Source organism: Cricetulus griseus, chromosome 5 (genome assembly GCF_003668045.3).
Source record: "Cricetulus griseus strain 17A/GY chromosome 5, alternate assembly CriGri-PICRH-1.0, whole genome shotgun sequence".
Taxonomy (NCBI): domain Eukaryota; kingdom Metazoa; phylum Chordata; class Mammalia; order Rodentia; family Cricetidae; genus Cricetulus; species Cricetulus griseus.
Window position 1 is genome coordinate 149,966,272 of NC_048598.1, and position 13,199 is coordinate 149,979,470.

At 43.2% G+C, this 13,199-nt stretch overlaps 1 protein-coding gene across 1 annotated transcript in view; it reads right to left on the bottom strand.

The window, feature by feature from the left end:
• Window positions 1-9,846: 9,846 nt before the first annotated feature.
• The window catches only part of LOC100760955 (iron-sulfur protein NUBPL), a 189,904-nt gene continuing 186,551 nt past the window's right edge, over window positions 9,847-13,199 (bottom strand). Inside the window, exon 11 of the mRNA XM_027416314.1 lies at window positions 9,847-10,106. Within this exon, the coding sequence (XP_027272115.1) occupies window positions 10,044-10,106 (63 nt within the window). The 3' untranslated portion in view covers window positions 9,847-10,043. The remainder of the gene's footprint in view (window positions 10,107-13,199) is intronic.

A 13,199-nucleotide genomic window follows, 5' to 3' on the forward strand; every position in this document is an offset into this window, starting at 1 on the left:
AACATGAATTAATAAAAGACCCAGGGACTGATATTGGGGTTCAAGCTTCAAACTGAAGTTCAGAAAAACAAAGCAGCCAGCCACTGGCTTCTTACCTCTACCTCAGGCTGAATGGGCTGATCCTGTCTCCAAGAACTCTCCTCAAGCCTCAGACTGTAACCTCTCCTCTCCTGAATGCTGAAGACCCTGCTTCTATCTTTTATACCCCACTAGTGCTGGGATTAAAGGTGTGTGACCTGTTACTCTTTTAGACTGATTCAATCTCATGTATCCCTGGGTGCCCTTAAACTCAGAGAGATCCGTCTACCTCTTAATCCTGAGTCCTAGGATTAAATATGTGCACCACCGCCTCCTAGTTTCTGGCTGCTGGGATTAGAGGTGTGTGCCTGGCTTCTATGGCCTGTGGCTTACTTTTGCTTTCCGAATCAGGCAAGCTTTAGTAAATCGTAAGTAATATATCACATCAGGGTCAGCTTTACTGTTTTGCCTAGAAAAGGTGCAGGGCCTGCTATCCTGATTGCTGCAGTTGGTGATTTGCATGGCAAGAGGTTTGGGGAGGGCATATTTCCCTCACCCATGCCATGACAAGTCACATGAGGGAGGGGCAAGTGCTGTTCTCCGCCTCTCATCTGCACCCCCACCAACAGGGACAACTCTACTGTTTTCTCCAGGCAAGGTGCAGGACCGGGTCTCCCAGTGCTGCAGCTGGTGAGTGGCAGGGTGAGCTCTCCTGCTTTTATGATGCAGAGACCAGCTTTCCTTGCCTGCAGTAGGTGGCAAACGGCAAAGGGTGTATCTCTCCCTCGCCTATACCATCACATGACAGACACTGGGGCTAACTCTCCTACTCTCACACCTTCAGGAACAGCTCACTTGTACAACTCCCCACCCCCACCCCCAGATGAGATGCCGGGCCCACTCTCCCAAGTGCTGCAGTTGGTGAAGGGTGGGACCAACTCTGTACAGCTCTATCCTCACTGCTTTCCATGGTAACAGGATCCAGGGATACCAACACAGACCCTGGCTGCATTAGGGTCACAGACCCAGACATGACCCTCAACCGCAGTTTGGGTCTAGATGACACCATGGCCCCAGAGGCAGCATGACAATCAAGGACCAACATGGCCTCAGGTGTTGACCCAGACTGTGGGCTTCTGTTTGGCCCTCAATGTTAACAGGAGTCATGGTCATCAACTCAGAGCCTGGCAACAGCAAGGCCATGGACCCTGACATGGCAGAGCAGGCCTCATAGATTGGCATAATCCCTGTGGGAGTTCATCCCTGACACCAACATGGACACTGGTGGTGGCCCAGACTACAGGCGTCCGCAGTGCCCTTGGTGGTAACAGGAGCCACAGACAACAAGACCCCCGACAGTCACCTAAGGGCCATGGACCAAGATATGGCACTTGGCAGCAGCAGCCCAGGCCCAGACATCACCATGGCTCTGGGTGGCAAACAGGCCATCTATGTCAGCTAGTTCCTCAGGACCCTCACCTCTTCAGAGCAGTCTCTCTCTTCTTCCACATATGAATCGTCCTGACTCTCTCTTCCATTTCCCCACCCTGTACTCTCTCACCAAAATGCTCCTGACCGCAGGGAGGCAACAGGCAAGCCTGTGGTTGGTTTCTGCCCACCCAGGCCAAGAGGTGTGGCTGTCTTCTGTGTGCCTGCCTGGGCCTAAAAGCACCAAATGGCTCATGGTTGACTTCTCTCATTCAACTTTTAAAAATGAAACGTGTCAGCAATTCAAATAGAAATGTTAAAAATCAAAGATTCTAACACAATACAATCCAAAGAAATACTAATTTAATACTTACTGAGGAATGATGATAGGAAAATATTAAATGCCTTTGTTTTCTGTAATTAAACCATTAATGTTTCTGTCAGACCAGAAACCTCTGTAGTATAGTAAAACCACTGTATTACTACATAGATTAGCAGAGAATCTGGGGGCAATGGTTTGTGCAGCATATTTCAGTGCTGTGTGGGTGATGGCATGTGCTGTTCAGAACCAAGACCACAGGGATGTGCAAAGCAGCACAGGTAACTGCTGCTGGGTGCTCAGGAATTGGTCCAGACCTGATTTGCAATTAATTTCTGGTTGTTATACATTCAGAAACCGATCCCCAATTTCTTCATAACACCCACATTTAACTCTTCATAGACTCCATGTGGGGTCAGGATCTACAGCTTAAGCTGCTGGGCATTTGAGTTCAGCAAAGCTTTCAGGCTCTTCCAGGAAACTAAAACTGATGGCTGGTGAATTGTTGTTAAAATATGAGTTTTTTTAGTAGGAAAATGTCTGAAGTTCTTTGGTCACTATCCTCTAAGGGGAAGAAATTCTGAGGCAGGGTCTCACTATGAAGCCTAGGCTAGCATGGAATGCACTTTGTAGCCCAGGCTGGACTCAAACTTGTGTTTATCTCCTACCTCACTTTTCCAAATGTTGAGACTCCATAAAACCAAGGTACTTGTTACGGGATTTCCGGCCTGGTTCTGCAACCGCCCTGCGCCAAATGAACACTTATATTATGAAACTGTTGGTTGGTGGCTAGGGCTTCTTATTGGCTAGCTCTGTCTTAATTATTAGTCCATTACTATTAATATATGTATTTCCACGTGGTCTTGGCTTACTGGAGAATGCCTGACATGTCCTCGCTTCCGGGACTCACATTTCGATTCCCCTCTGCCTACACTTCCCAGAATTCTCCTCTTCTGGTAGCTCCGCCTATTCTTCCTGCTTGGCCACTGGTCACACTGTTTTATTTATCAACCAATAAGAGAAAAATATACACAGAAGGACAACCCCATCAGGTATTGTCTGGAAAGTTTCAAAAGTAATGAATGTGAAAATGAGTTGTTGCTCCAAATCATACACTTAAAATAAAATCCTACAAGTCATCTCTTTCTACATTGCTGAGAATTTTTTTCTTTTTTGTTAATTTTTTAATTTGAATTAGAAACAGGATTGTTTTACATGACAATCCCTGTCCCCTTTGCCCTCCTGTCCTCCCCTACCCCCCCCCCAACTAAAACCTTACCTTTCACATATTCTTTCTGCTCCCCCTGGATGGTGAGGCCTTCCATAGTGTGTCATCAGTGTCATTGTATCCTTTGGGATAGGGCCTAGGCCCACTCCTGTGTATCTTGGCTCAGGAAGTATTCCTCTATGTGGAATGGGCTCCCAAAGTCCACACTTATGCTAGGTATATGTACTGAACTACTACAGGAGGTCCCGTAGATTTCCGAGGTTTCCTCACTGAAACCCATGTTCCTGGGGTTTGGATCAGTCCCTTGCTGGTATCCCAGCTATCAGTCTGGGGAGCAAGAGTTCCCCGATGTTCAGGTCAGTTGTTTCTGTGGGTTTCACCAGCCTGGTCTGGACCCCTTTGCTCTTCACTCATCCTTCTCTGCAACTGGATTCCTGTTCAGTTTAAACTTTATATTTAAAGTGCTTAGCTCAAGCCAGTTGACATTTCGGTGAGGAATAGGAAGGGTTCAAGAGCCTCCATCCTTAACAGAGGTGTTATGGACAGCGGATAGCTTCTAGAGGAGGAAGAGTCAATTATCTTTAAGGGTTTGACACTCACTCCAGTGGATGGGCCCCACACTCAGATATGAAGAGCAGAAATTGGAATCAAGGTTATGGGGGAGAAAAGGACAGGAAGTTGGGAATGTGGGGAGAAGGGGCTGGAACTCAAAGAATTTAGTAAAAATATTAATAAAAAATACTGGATATGGTATTGTGTGCTTGTAGTCTTGGTTGTTCATGAGGTTGAGGTTGGATCACTTGAGCCCAGGAGTTAGACTAGCACAGCAACAAAGTGAGAAAGTATTGTTTGGGGAGGGGGAGAGAGATGGGGGACAGGTGGCTTTCTTTTAGATAGTATAGAGTTAGGTCTTTCTTTTTATTTAGTCTGACAATTTCTTTTCATTAGTGGAAGTTTCTGGTTACCGAGATTATGCAAATGTTTATATTAAAATAGTACCATGACACTGATTTTGTTTTCTCTTTTGTATTTTTATTTGTTTGGTTTTGGATCAAATTTCATTTTTTAAAAATAATTCCATTTTTATCTCTACTACTAACATATTATTTGTAAGAAGTTAATAGTTACTCTAAACTTTATACTGTTTGGCTTTAATTATTCATTATCTAGCTTCAAGCAAAATTTCTCACATAAGTATTTTATAGAAGTATACCCTCAGTCCTCATCATTTTTGCCACACACACGTGACTGCCATCTATTTTGTTTTCACTTCCTGCAAAACCACAATACACTGCTATCACTGTCTTTTAGAGTGATTGAAACTAAGACACTAGATAATGATGATCACTTCGGTTTTCCTAGCACTGAGGACACACAGGCAGGAGGATTTCCAGTTCAAGGCCAGCCTTATCTACATTGCAAATCCTGTTTCTAAAACAAAAATCAGCTAAAGATTACAGGAAGTATGAGAAAGTCACCTCCTTGAGGTGAATACCATGTGTATTACATAAGAAAGCCATTCCAGGAAAACAGTCGGGAGAACTGGCATGGGTGCAGCCAGGCATTTCCATCACAGGATGAGGCAATTCTCCGAGAGCCCTTTAGATGGGCAGGGAATGGCTACTTAGAGCCCAAAGGTCAGCCTTGTTTGCTATATAACTTCAGTTGCTGAGTGTCTTTTGGAATATTAAAACTCTGTAGTTCATAGTTTCCCCTGCCCTCTGTTAAGTGTTGGTGTGACATTGGTTCTCATCCTCCCATCCTTAGTCAAACTGAAATTCTCTCCAGTTCTGTTGTTGCCCTTGAATTTCACAGCTATTTATATGGGAAGGTCAACAATCAAGAATTGCTAAAATATTCTTGAGGAACATTCTGATGATAAACAAGTCAGTTTGTTATCAGTATGAAGACAAACAAACCAGTGGACTAGGATAGAGGCCACACAGACACTGACTTTACATAGAAGGTGGTAGAAGGAGAAAGGACATTGTCAGTGGTGCTGGAAAATCAGATATCCATAAGGAAAAAAATAACCAAAGTGGTATTTTCATGGCCCTCAGATAGGTCACAAAAGTCAACAGTGAAAGGAAAAGTATGGGAAATTTGAAGCAGTATAAGATCTTTTTTATTTTATTTTATTAGTTCAAATTAGGAACAAGCTTGCTTCAGATGTCAATCCCTTCTCCCTCTCCTTCCCCTCCCCCCCAACATCCCACCTTCCCCTAGCCATCCCCCCAGCAGTATAAGATCTTTTGTTCAACAAAAGTTAGCATTATGAGAAGAAAAGGCAAGTCACAGAATGGGAAAAGAAATTTTCAGCATATAAAACTGACAAATGAGCCACACCAAGAAAAAGTAAAGTGCCAACAATACAACTACAACTGAAAGACCCCCAGAAGGCTCAGGCCCCTAGGATCTCCGTCCAGGAACGAGGCCACCCCAATCACCATGCGGAGGTGGAAACTTGATGCAAACAGTAAGAGGCTTTATTGTAGTTGTTTAACGAGCTAACCCCATGTTAGCTCGGGTCTTTCATCCACCCACCATGGCGGGTGGTTAGCAAAGACGCTGCAAAGCGTCTGCATAGAGATCTTATAGGGCAGCGTAAGGGGAGTGTCTAGGGGTATGCACAGGCTCAGGATTGTGTGCCTCCAGGCTTGGAGGGTTTGCCCTGTGTTGATTGGTCAACTGGTTGTTATGTGGCCCATAGGCCCTCCCAGGGTGGTTGCTATGCTCTGTGCGTCATTGCTGTGCACTTGTCCGTAAAGCACACCCAGAGCCATAAAGCATAGTACCACGAGCTAACTTCTGATTGGTTCCTTGCCACGAGGCAGGCATCTGACCTCCAAGTGACCAAGGCAAGGTCAGAGCAAGCACGTGTTGGGCTGTTATGGCTGCCGAAATGGGGAGCTGGTCCCTTCACAACAAAACAGGCAAAAAGGGTGGCAAGGTTCTACATAAAAGAAACTACTCAGTTAGCCAGCATCTATATATACAGTTGTTCAAACACATTTGTATTTTGGAAATTTCAAACTAAAAGCCAATGATATATCAGTTAACAACTACCAATAGTTCCGTTCTTATTAAATAAACAATTCAACTTGCACAGATACCAAGAAATTATCTAGGAAAGTTCAGATGGCAGGATCTGGAGTTATCATTGAACCAATTCAGATATCCATCTTCAGTGCTTTATATGTATGTATTAATTTCATGACAGTCCCCTCCAGTCCCTTCAAAAAGCATCTGAGACAGTGAGTTGGGTACAGGCATTTTCCACCAACCCTGACAACCTCAAGCTGATCCCTGAAACCCTAACACTGGAAGGAGAAAACTGATTTCCACGAGTTGTCCTTTACCTGGGAATGTGTATGTACATGCCAGCATACATACACACACAAACACACATACGGTCCATGAGTGCACTAAATAAATGAACAAATCTTCTTTTCAAAATCTCTGACCATTGGTGAAGTCACTTTTCAGTGGAAATGCTTGAGTAGAGTGACAAGGCTACCTGGACTCTACATGCAGACAGTTTTATGTTCCAGGAGCCACACACAGGGTTTTGTTTTCTTCAAACAAAGTAGGAGCTTGGGGATTATTTCCTTGTTTGGAACTGAGAAAAAAAACAAAACATCAGATGGAGGCAAACGCTGTAGGGTCAGCACAAACTTACCTTAGAGGACATGTGACCACAGTAAGCCACCAACTCCATAAGTTCAAGTTAGCAGGATGCACCCACTCAAGGGCAAGGCAGAGCCAAGAGTGGGTACACATCTGAAATCCCAGCACCTGGATGCCTGAGGTAGGGTCAAGAGTTCAAGACTATCCCAGGCTGCATAGAAAGACCTTATCTTAAAAACCAAAACCAAAACCAAACAAAAAACCCACCAAAGCATTGGCAGAGAACTTTGGATTTCCCTGTGACCTACCTTAGAAATCTCAAGAAAAAGAACTACAGAGGTTTGGGGAAGAGGTTTTCCCAGAAGTTGGGTCACCTTTTCTTTCCTGGAATGGGTAGTGAGGGAGTTTATTTTTCCTCCTGGACAGTGAAATGTTAATTCTCTACACCCAAGAAAATGTGACAGATAGGTCTAACTATCCACTTTTTCCAACAGGCAGAGTAGCACACTCTGAAGTCCTCCGTTGACAGTCCTCTGATGACAGCTCTTTGGATCTTAACTAGCCAGAGGGAAATTTTCAGATTGGCTCACTTCCTGGATTTCCACTTCCGCTTCCGGTCTTCCCCCCTTCTGCAGCTATCTAAGCTCAAAGCTGTGCTTCTTTGCAGCAGCATTTCCTTGAAGCATCTGTAGACATCACAGAGTGAAGGACAAGGAAGCAGGAGATGGTATGTGCTGGCCTTCTCAACATCACAGATGTTGAGGGAAGTCCCTCTCACTTCCCCAGTAGGTGTGTTCAATCACAAGGGCACAGAGTAAAGCACCCTTGACGCCTACACCTGTCTTCTTTTCTAAAGTGAAGTTCGGTTTCAATAGTTGCTTTTCAGTATTTACACGAGCTCTATGGCCTTCTATAGTGCCTCCTTACTAGACAGACAATAAGACACAAATTTTAGGCCTTTACTATCCTTTCAGTGATGAGTAATGATTACTGTGTGTTCATGAAGATTTTCCTTCAAGAGTTAGTATGGATAACTTGATCCAAACATTTCATCTTATATACAGATTTCATTCAATTTTTACTCTTTTTGAGATACAGATTTACATGCAATTTTAAGAAGCAAAACAGAAGCCGGGCGTTGGTGGCGCACACCTTTAATCCCAGCACTCGGGAGGCAGAGGCAGGCGGATCTCTGTGAGTTTGAGACCAGCCTGGTCTACAAGAGCTAGTTCCAGGACAGCCTCCAAAACCACAGAGAAACCCTGTCTCGAAAAATAAAAAAAATAAAATAAAATAAAGAAGCAAAACATAGATGCCATGTGCCTGTAACTCAACTGTAGTAAAAACTTGAAATCACAACAAAGCAATAAAAACCATAAAGGAGTAGCCTTCCATCATCCAGGCCTGGTGGCTCAGGCCTGTAATCTCAGATATGCAGTAGACTGAGGTAGGATATCATAAATTCAAGGCCAGCCTGGCTTACACAGCATGTTCGACATCAGCCTGGAGACTTTGTGAGAGCTTGTCTCAAAAATAAAAAGTAAACAGGGGGATAGAAATGTAGTTCAGTGGTAGAGTACTTGCCTAGCATGTATGAAACCCTACATTCCACCTCTAGAACTGCAGTGGGGAAATAATCACTAGGATTATTCATGCTGTTCTTTTATAGTAACTCAATTTCCTATCTCTACCCTTTCCTTACATGGCTAAAGGTAATCTATTAGCCTTTTCATTTCAAAAGCACTCACAAGTAGACCATATGTTTCACCACCTTAATGAGACTGTTGCATGAATCCTCAGTTTTCTCATTTTCAACTGTGGAGTACTATCATGGTATAGATGTTTTATAACCACGTAATCATTTGCTCATTGCAAAAACCTGACTTTTTGGCTCTTCCATATAAGGTGCTAGAAATGTCCATGTAGTTGTTTGACAGTATATTTGCCCTTTGATTAACTTTCTAGCTGCCAATTAAAGAGAGCACCACAGGACATCATAGGATTTGCCAAAGGGCCAAGACCACTTCTGTATAGCTGACCATAAACCAAGGATGCACTCCTGGGCTCTTATCGGTACTTGCAGCTTTACAGCTCTCTGACCTTGGGATGTCTTTGGCTCTCTATCTGTGTTTCAATTAGACAAGACACATGTTTCCAAAGTATATTCTTGGAAAAACAAATACCATGAAATACTCCTAAGGAGGGGGTTGCGATATCATGCCTACAGTGAATGCTAAGCCTCTCTTTTACAATCAGAATATGCTTAATGTTGTACAAGGGAGGACTCTAGCAGCAAACTGCAAAAGTGGCTGAATGCCAGCTTCATCATCTGCTAGAAATAGGAACCTACCAACAAAAAGGCACTTACCTTTCCCAGATGTCCATCCCTCATTCATAAAATGAACAGTGTCCACTGGTATGAATGAAAAAGTCTAAGGCTATAGAAATCACTTGACAAAAGTTATTTTTATTATCATAATTATTATCCGTGGTTGTTTCAATAGGAATGGCTTTCATAGGTTCATATCTTTGAATGCTTAGTTATTAGGGAGTGGTGTTACATGACAGGGATTAGGAAGTGTGACGTTGTTGGAGGAAGTGTGTCACTGGGGGTGGGCTTTGAGGCTTCAAATGCTCAAACCAGGCCCAGTGTCTCTCTATTCTTGCTGCCTGATGATCCAGACGTAGAAGTCTCAGCTACCTCTCCAGCACCATGGCTACCTCACCTGCTTACCGTCATGCTTCCCGCCATGCTGATAATGGACTAAACCTTTGAAATGTTAGCAAGTCCCAGTTAAATGCTTTCTTTCATAAGAGCTGCCACGGTAACGGTGTCTCTTCACTGTAATAGAACAGTGACTAAAACACTATCATAATCAAAATTATTATCAATGCCCTGGCCTCATCCTAGAGATTCAGATTCATCAAGTCTGGGCCAGTCTGGGCCACATGAAGCAAAAGTCCTTTCCATGAAGAACAAGTTTAAGACAGGACTACAGGCAAGACCCAAACCTGAACCAAACTGCCTGGCGGCAAGGTGCTTCATTTCCATCCAGACACACTTAGGAATCAGTTGGAGCGACTCATTGATACTCAGCAGGAAAGTGCATTTCTCTTCAAACCTGGGAGTGTAGCATCGTGGAGGTCACAGTTCTTCAAGAGGTGACTGAATAAACAAACGTTTAGTGAAGCTGACAAACTGGTTTTCTAACCCCAAATACAGCAGTCAGCATAGATACATACAAACTTTATTTGTGTGTCATGGGCTGTCAAATCAAATCTGAAAATGAGACATTTCTTTAAAAATGAAAGAAAATAATCATGACTGTCATCATTTTCGTGGGTTCCACACACTACCACAATGCTCACTTTTGACAGTCTGTGATTATCAAATACCAGGACAATTTCCAGGGCACTTGGGCATCATTCTGGAGGTGGTTGCAATCTTCTTACCACTTCTGAAGCAATGTGCAGGTAAGCTTTGGCCTGGAAAAGAACAGACTAATTGTTCTATGTTTCCCAGCAGACACGGAATGACTCCTGAACTGTGTGTCACAGATGGCTGCAGCTGTAGCTGATGGTAAAGCAGCAGTCTGGGCTGCAGAGTCGGACAGTGAGGGTACACTGCAGGTGGGCTACTGGAGAAAGGGGCTCACAGTATTTGAGAGCAAATACTTAGAAGGTGACTTTCTGAAAGAAATCAATGCCAGCAATAGCTATATTTCAAATCCTAATTCTAATGTTAGTAAATTAACAACCTAGATGAGTTGCAGAAAAATTAAACCCTCCCTCCTCCTCAGAAAAATCCTAAATTCGATACTGCCAACTCTTGTTTGGCATAAAAGGAATTAGCCAATTGAAAGAGAGCTACTTCTTAGCACCTATGTTCTCTCTTTGGAGTCATTTTCCTCACTCTCCCCAGACCAGAGCACAAGACATCTCTTTTCCAGGTGAATTTGGGAATTGTGCAAAGATTCCTGGTTCAAATGTCACATACCTCATCTCTGGGATCCCCAGCAGGATGTATTTCTAAGAGTGGATCCAAAGACACAGGCTAACACAGTGCCCTTTGTCTGGTTACAATGACCATATGATCTGACTTTAAAGAATTCACTCAGACAAAGGCAATGCAGATACTTATAAAAAGTATCCATAAACAGTAACTATGAAACAGTGAGGCTTTTCTTTATCTTTTGAGACAGGGTTTCACCATGTAGTCCATACTAGCCTTAAATTTATAATCCTCCTGCCTCAGCCTCCCAAGTGTGAATCACCCTACCCATACTAAGATTTTGTAAAAGCACAAATTTTTATTAATATAGTTATAACCACACTACTGCTATTATTAAAAACTATCCAACTTCCTATTTGTCAGCTATTTCATAACCTTATAGTTATCTCAGGGAATAAATTCTCTAGTCATCTTCACTTTACAGATGAGGAAACCATGACCTAGAAAAGTGAAGACTGTCTAAAACATTATGGCTACTTGGTAACAAGTTGGACTTTGAACCAAAGTAGTCAGCCTCAAGGTCCTGGCCTACAGTGAGGCACACTATGGAGAAGTCCTGGCATCTGCTGAATGAAACATATCTCAGCATCTTTATTTATGCCTGAGTCCTAACAGCTGGATCAAGGACTTGGTTCCATAATCATTTAGCACTTGCCTATGTTAAATTAGAGACATAAACCTACCATAACACAAAACCTTCTGGATGATTCCAGAATAATTAAATTTGTCATACTCAGCCTTTGCTCTTTAATGGAGATTAGACCCCCAGTGTATCACATTCAAGGTAATGGTTAGATTGGCATTCGCTATGGAGCCCCTGAAAGTGCTGAGTTGAACAGTTGTGATTTTTTTTTTCAGGAAGTGCTGTATCATTTCAACAAATCCACTTTGGTCCTTGCTGCATGTGAAGCCCTGTGCTGGGAAATCTGTGGGATGTAATGATTTTAGAAGGAGGAGAACAGTTCGTGAGAGTGGAACTGCGGCCCTGGAGTCACACAGGCTGGGATGGAAGGCCTGGTGTCATGACTGATTAGCTGAAGGACCTGGGACTAGTAACAAATCCCTCCTAGGGTGTTTATATAGCTGTAAGATGTCTGTGGGACCAGCACACATTCCAGGGTTATGAGAAGCCATGTAAAGTGCTGGCTCAGAGTGTGTACAGCTTACGTGGCCACTAAGAAATGGGCAGCCTGGCCAGGCATGGTGGCACACGCCTGTAATCCCAGTGGTTGGGAGGTAGAAGTATGAGAATCATCCTCAGCTACAGTGAGTTCAAAGCCAGACTGGGCTACACAAAACTCTCAAAATGCCAAAAAATGAGAGAGAGGAAAGAGCGAGAGAGCGAGAGAGCGAGAGAGCGAGAACGAGAGAGAGCGAGAACGAGAGAGACAGAGCGAGAGAGAGAGAGAGAGAGAGAGAGAGAGAGAGAGAGAGCTATAGTCTCACTGAGTAGCTCATGTGGATATTTTTGGAGAACATTTCTTCCTGAGGAATAATGAAATTCCTGTTTCTGCCATCCAGCATAAATGCCACAAATACATCTATATAAAATATACAATTGAGATTTCTCAAGCTGTTACTACTATCCATTCACTAATTCCCTGCTACTACTGCAGATCTGTCTACTAGGCCATCTAAAGGAATTCTGTCTGCACTGTCACTAGCAGGCAATTGGGAACAAATGGGAACAGAGTGAAAGAAATTGTATGGAAGTTAGTTTCATTTTTGCTTTGGAATAGTTGTAGTTGGTTTATCATATTTTGTTCATATTAAGGCAGTGGGGAGATGATCTAGAAATTATATGATAATAAATCTTCTATTTATATTTGAAAATCTTCACCAAGAATATCTTTAAGAGGATATCATTCTGTGTGCTAATTTTTTATCTGATACAAATGATAAGACCATACAAATCACCTGTCATCGGTCCATTCCATGTGTACTGGTCTCCACAAAGGCAAAGGTCAGTTAGAGTTCTGCCAGCATGAGGCAATGCTATGACATTTAAGAGCTGGATTCAAAGCAGCCAGCATCTGCCCTTCCTCTTCTGCATTCTCTGGCTGTTACATCATTTTGTGTTTCACTGATTCTTCTTTTCTGACTGATGCCATGACAGAAATTTGGGCCCATTCACGGGTAGGTAGCAACCATTAGCTCTTCTTAACTGGTGTCACAGCCCTCCCAACTTCTCAAATGATGCCTCAAATTCACCAGAACCCACACCTCTAACTGGGTCACCACTGTGTAGTGTTCATCTCCCCTGAAAGTGAAACACCACTGGAGAGTTAAACTTCCAGAGCAAACTTACTTGTGTTGTGGGGATAAAGAGAGTTATCAGGAGGCAAGATGCATGTTAGGTAGAGGCAGATTCCAGGACTCAGTTACAGTCTTTTAAATCAAGACAAGTTATCATTAATGCTCAAGCTGGGAACCCACCTTCATGACTCAAATCCTGCTACTCTGAACTTTAGGCCATCAGAGTAACATTTCCTTGATGCTGTTAGGGATCATTTCCTTGATCCCATGTTAGGAATACATGGACCTAGCCCTTTAATCAGGGGAGAGGA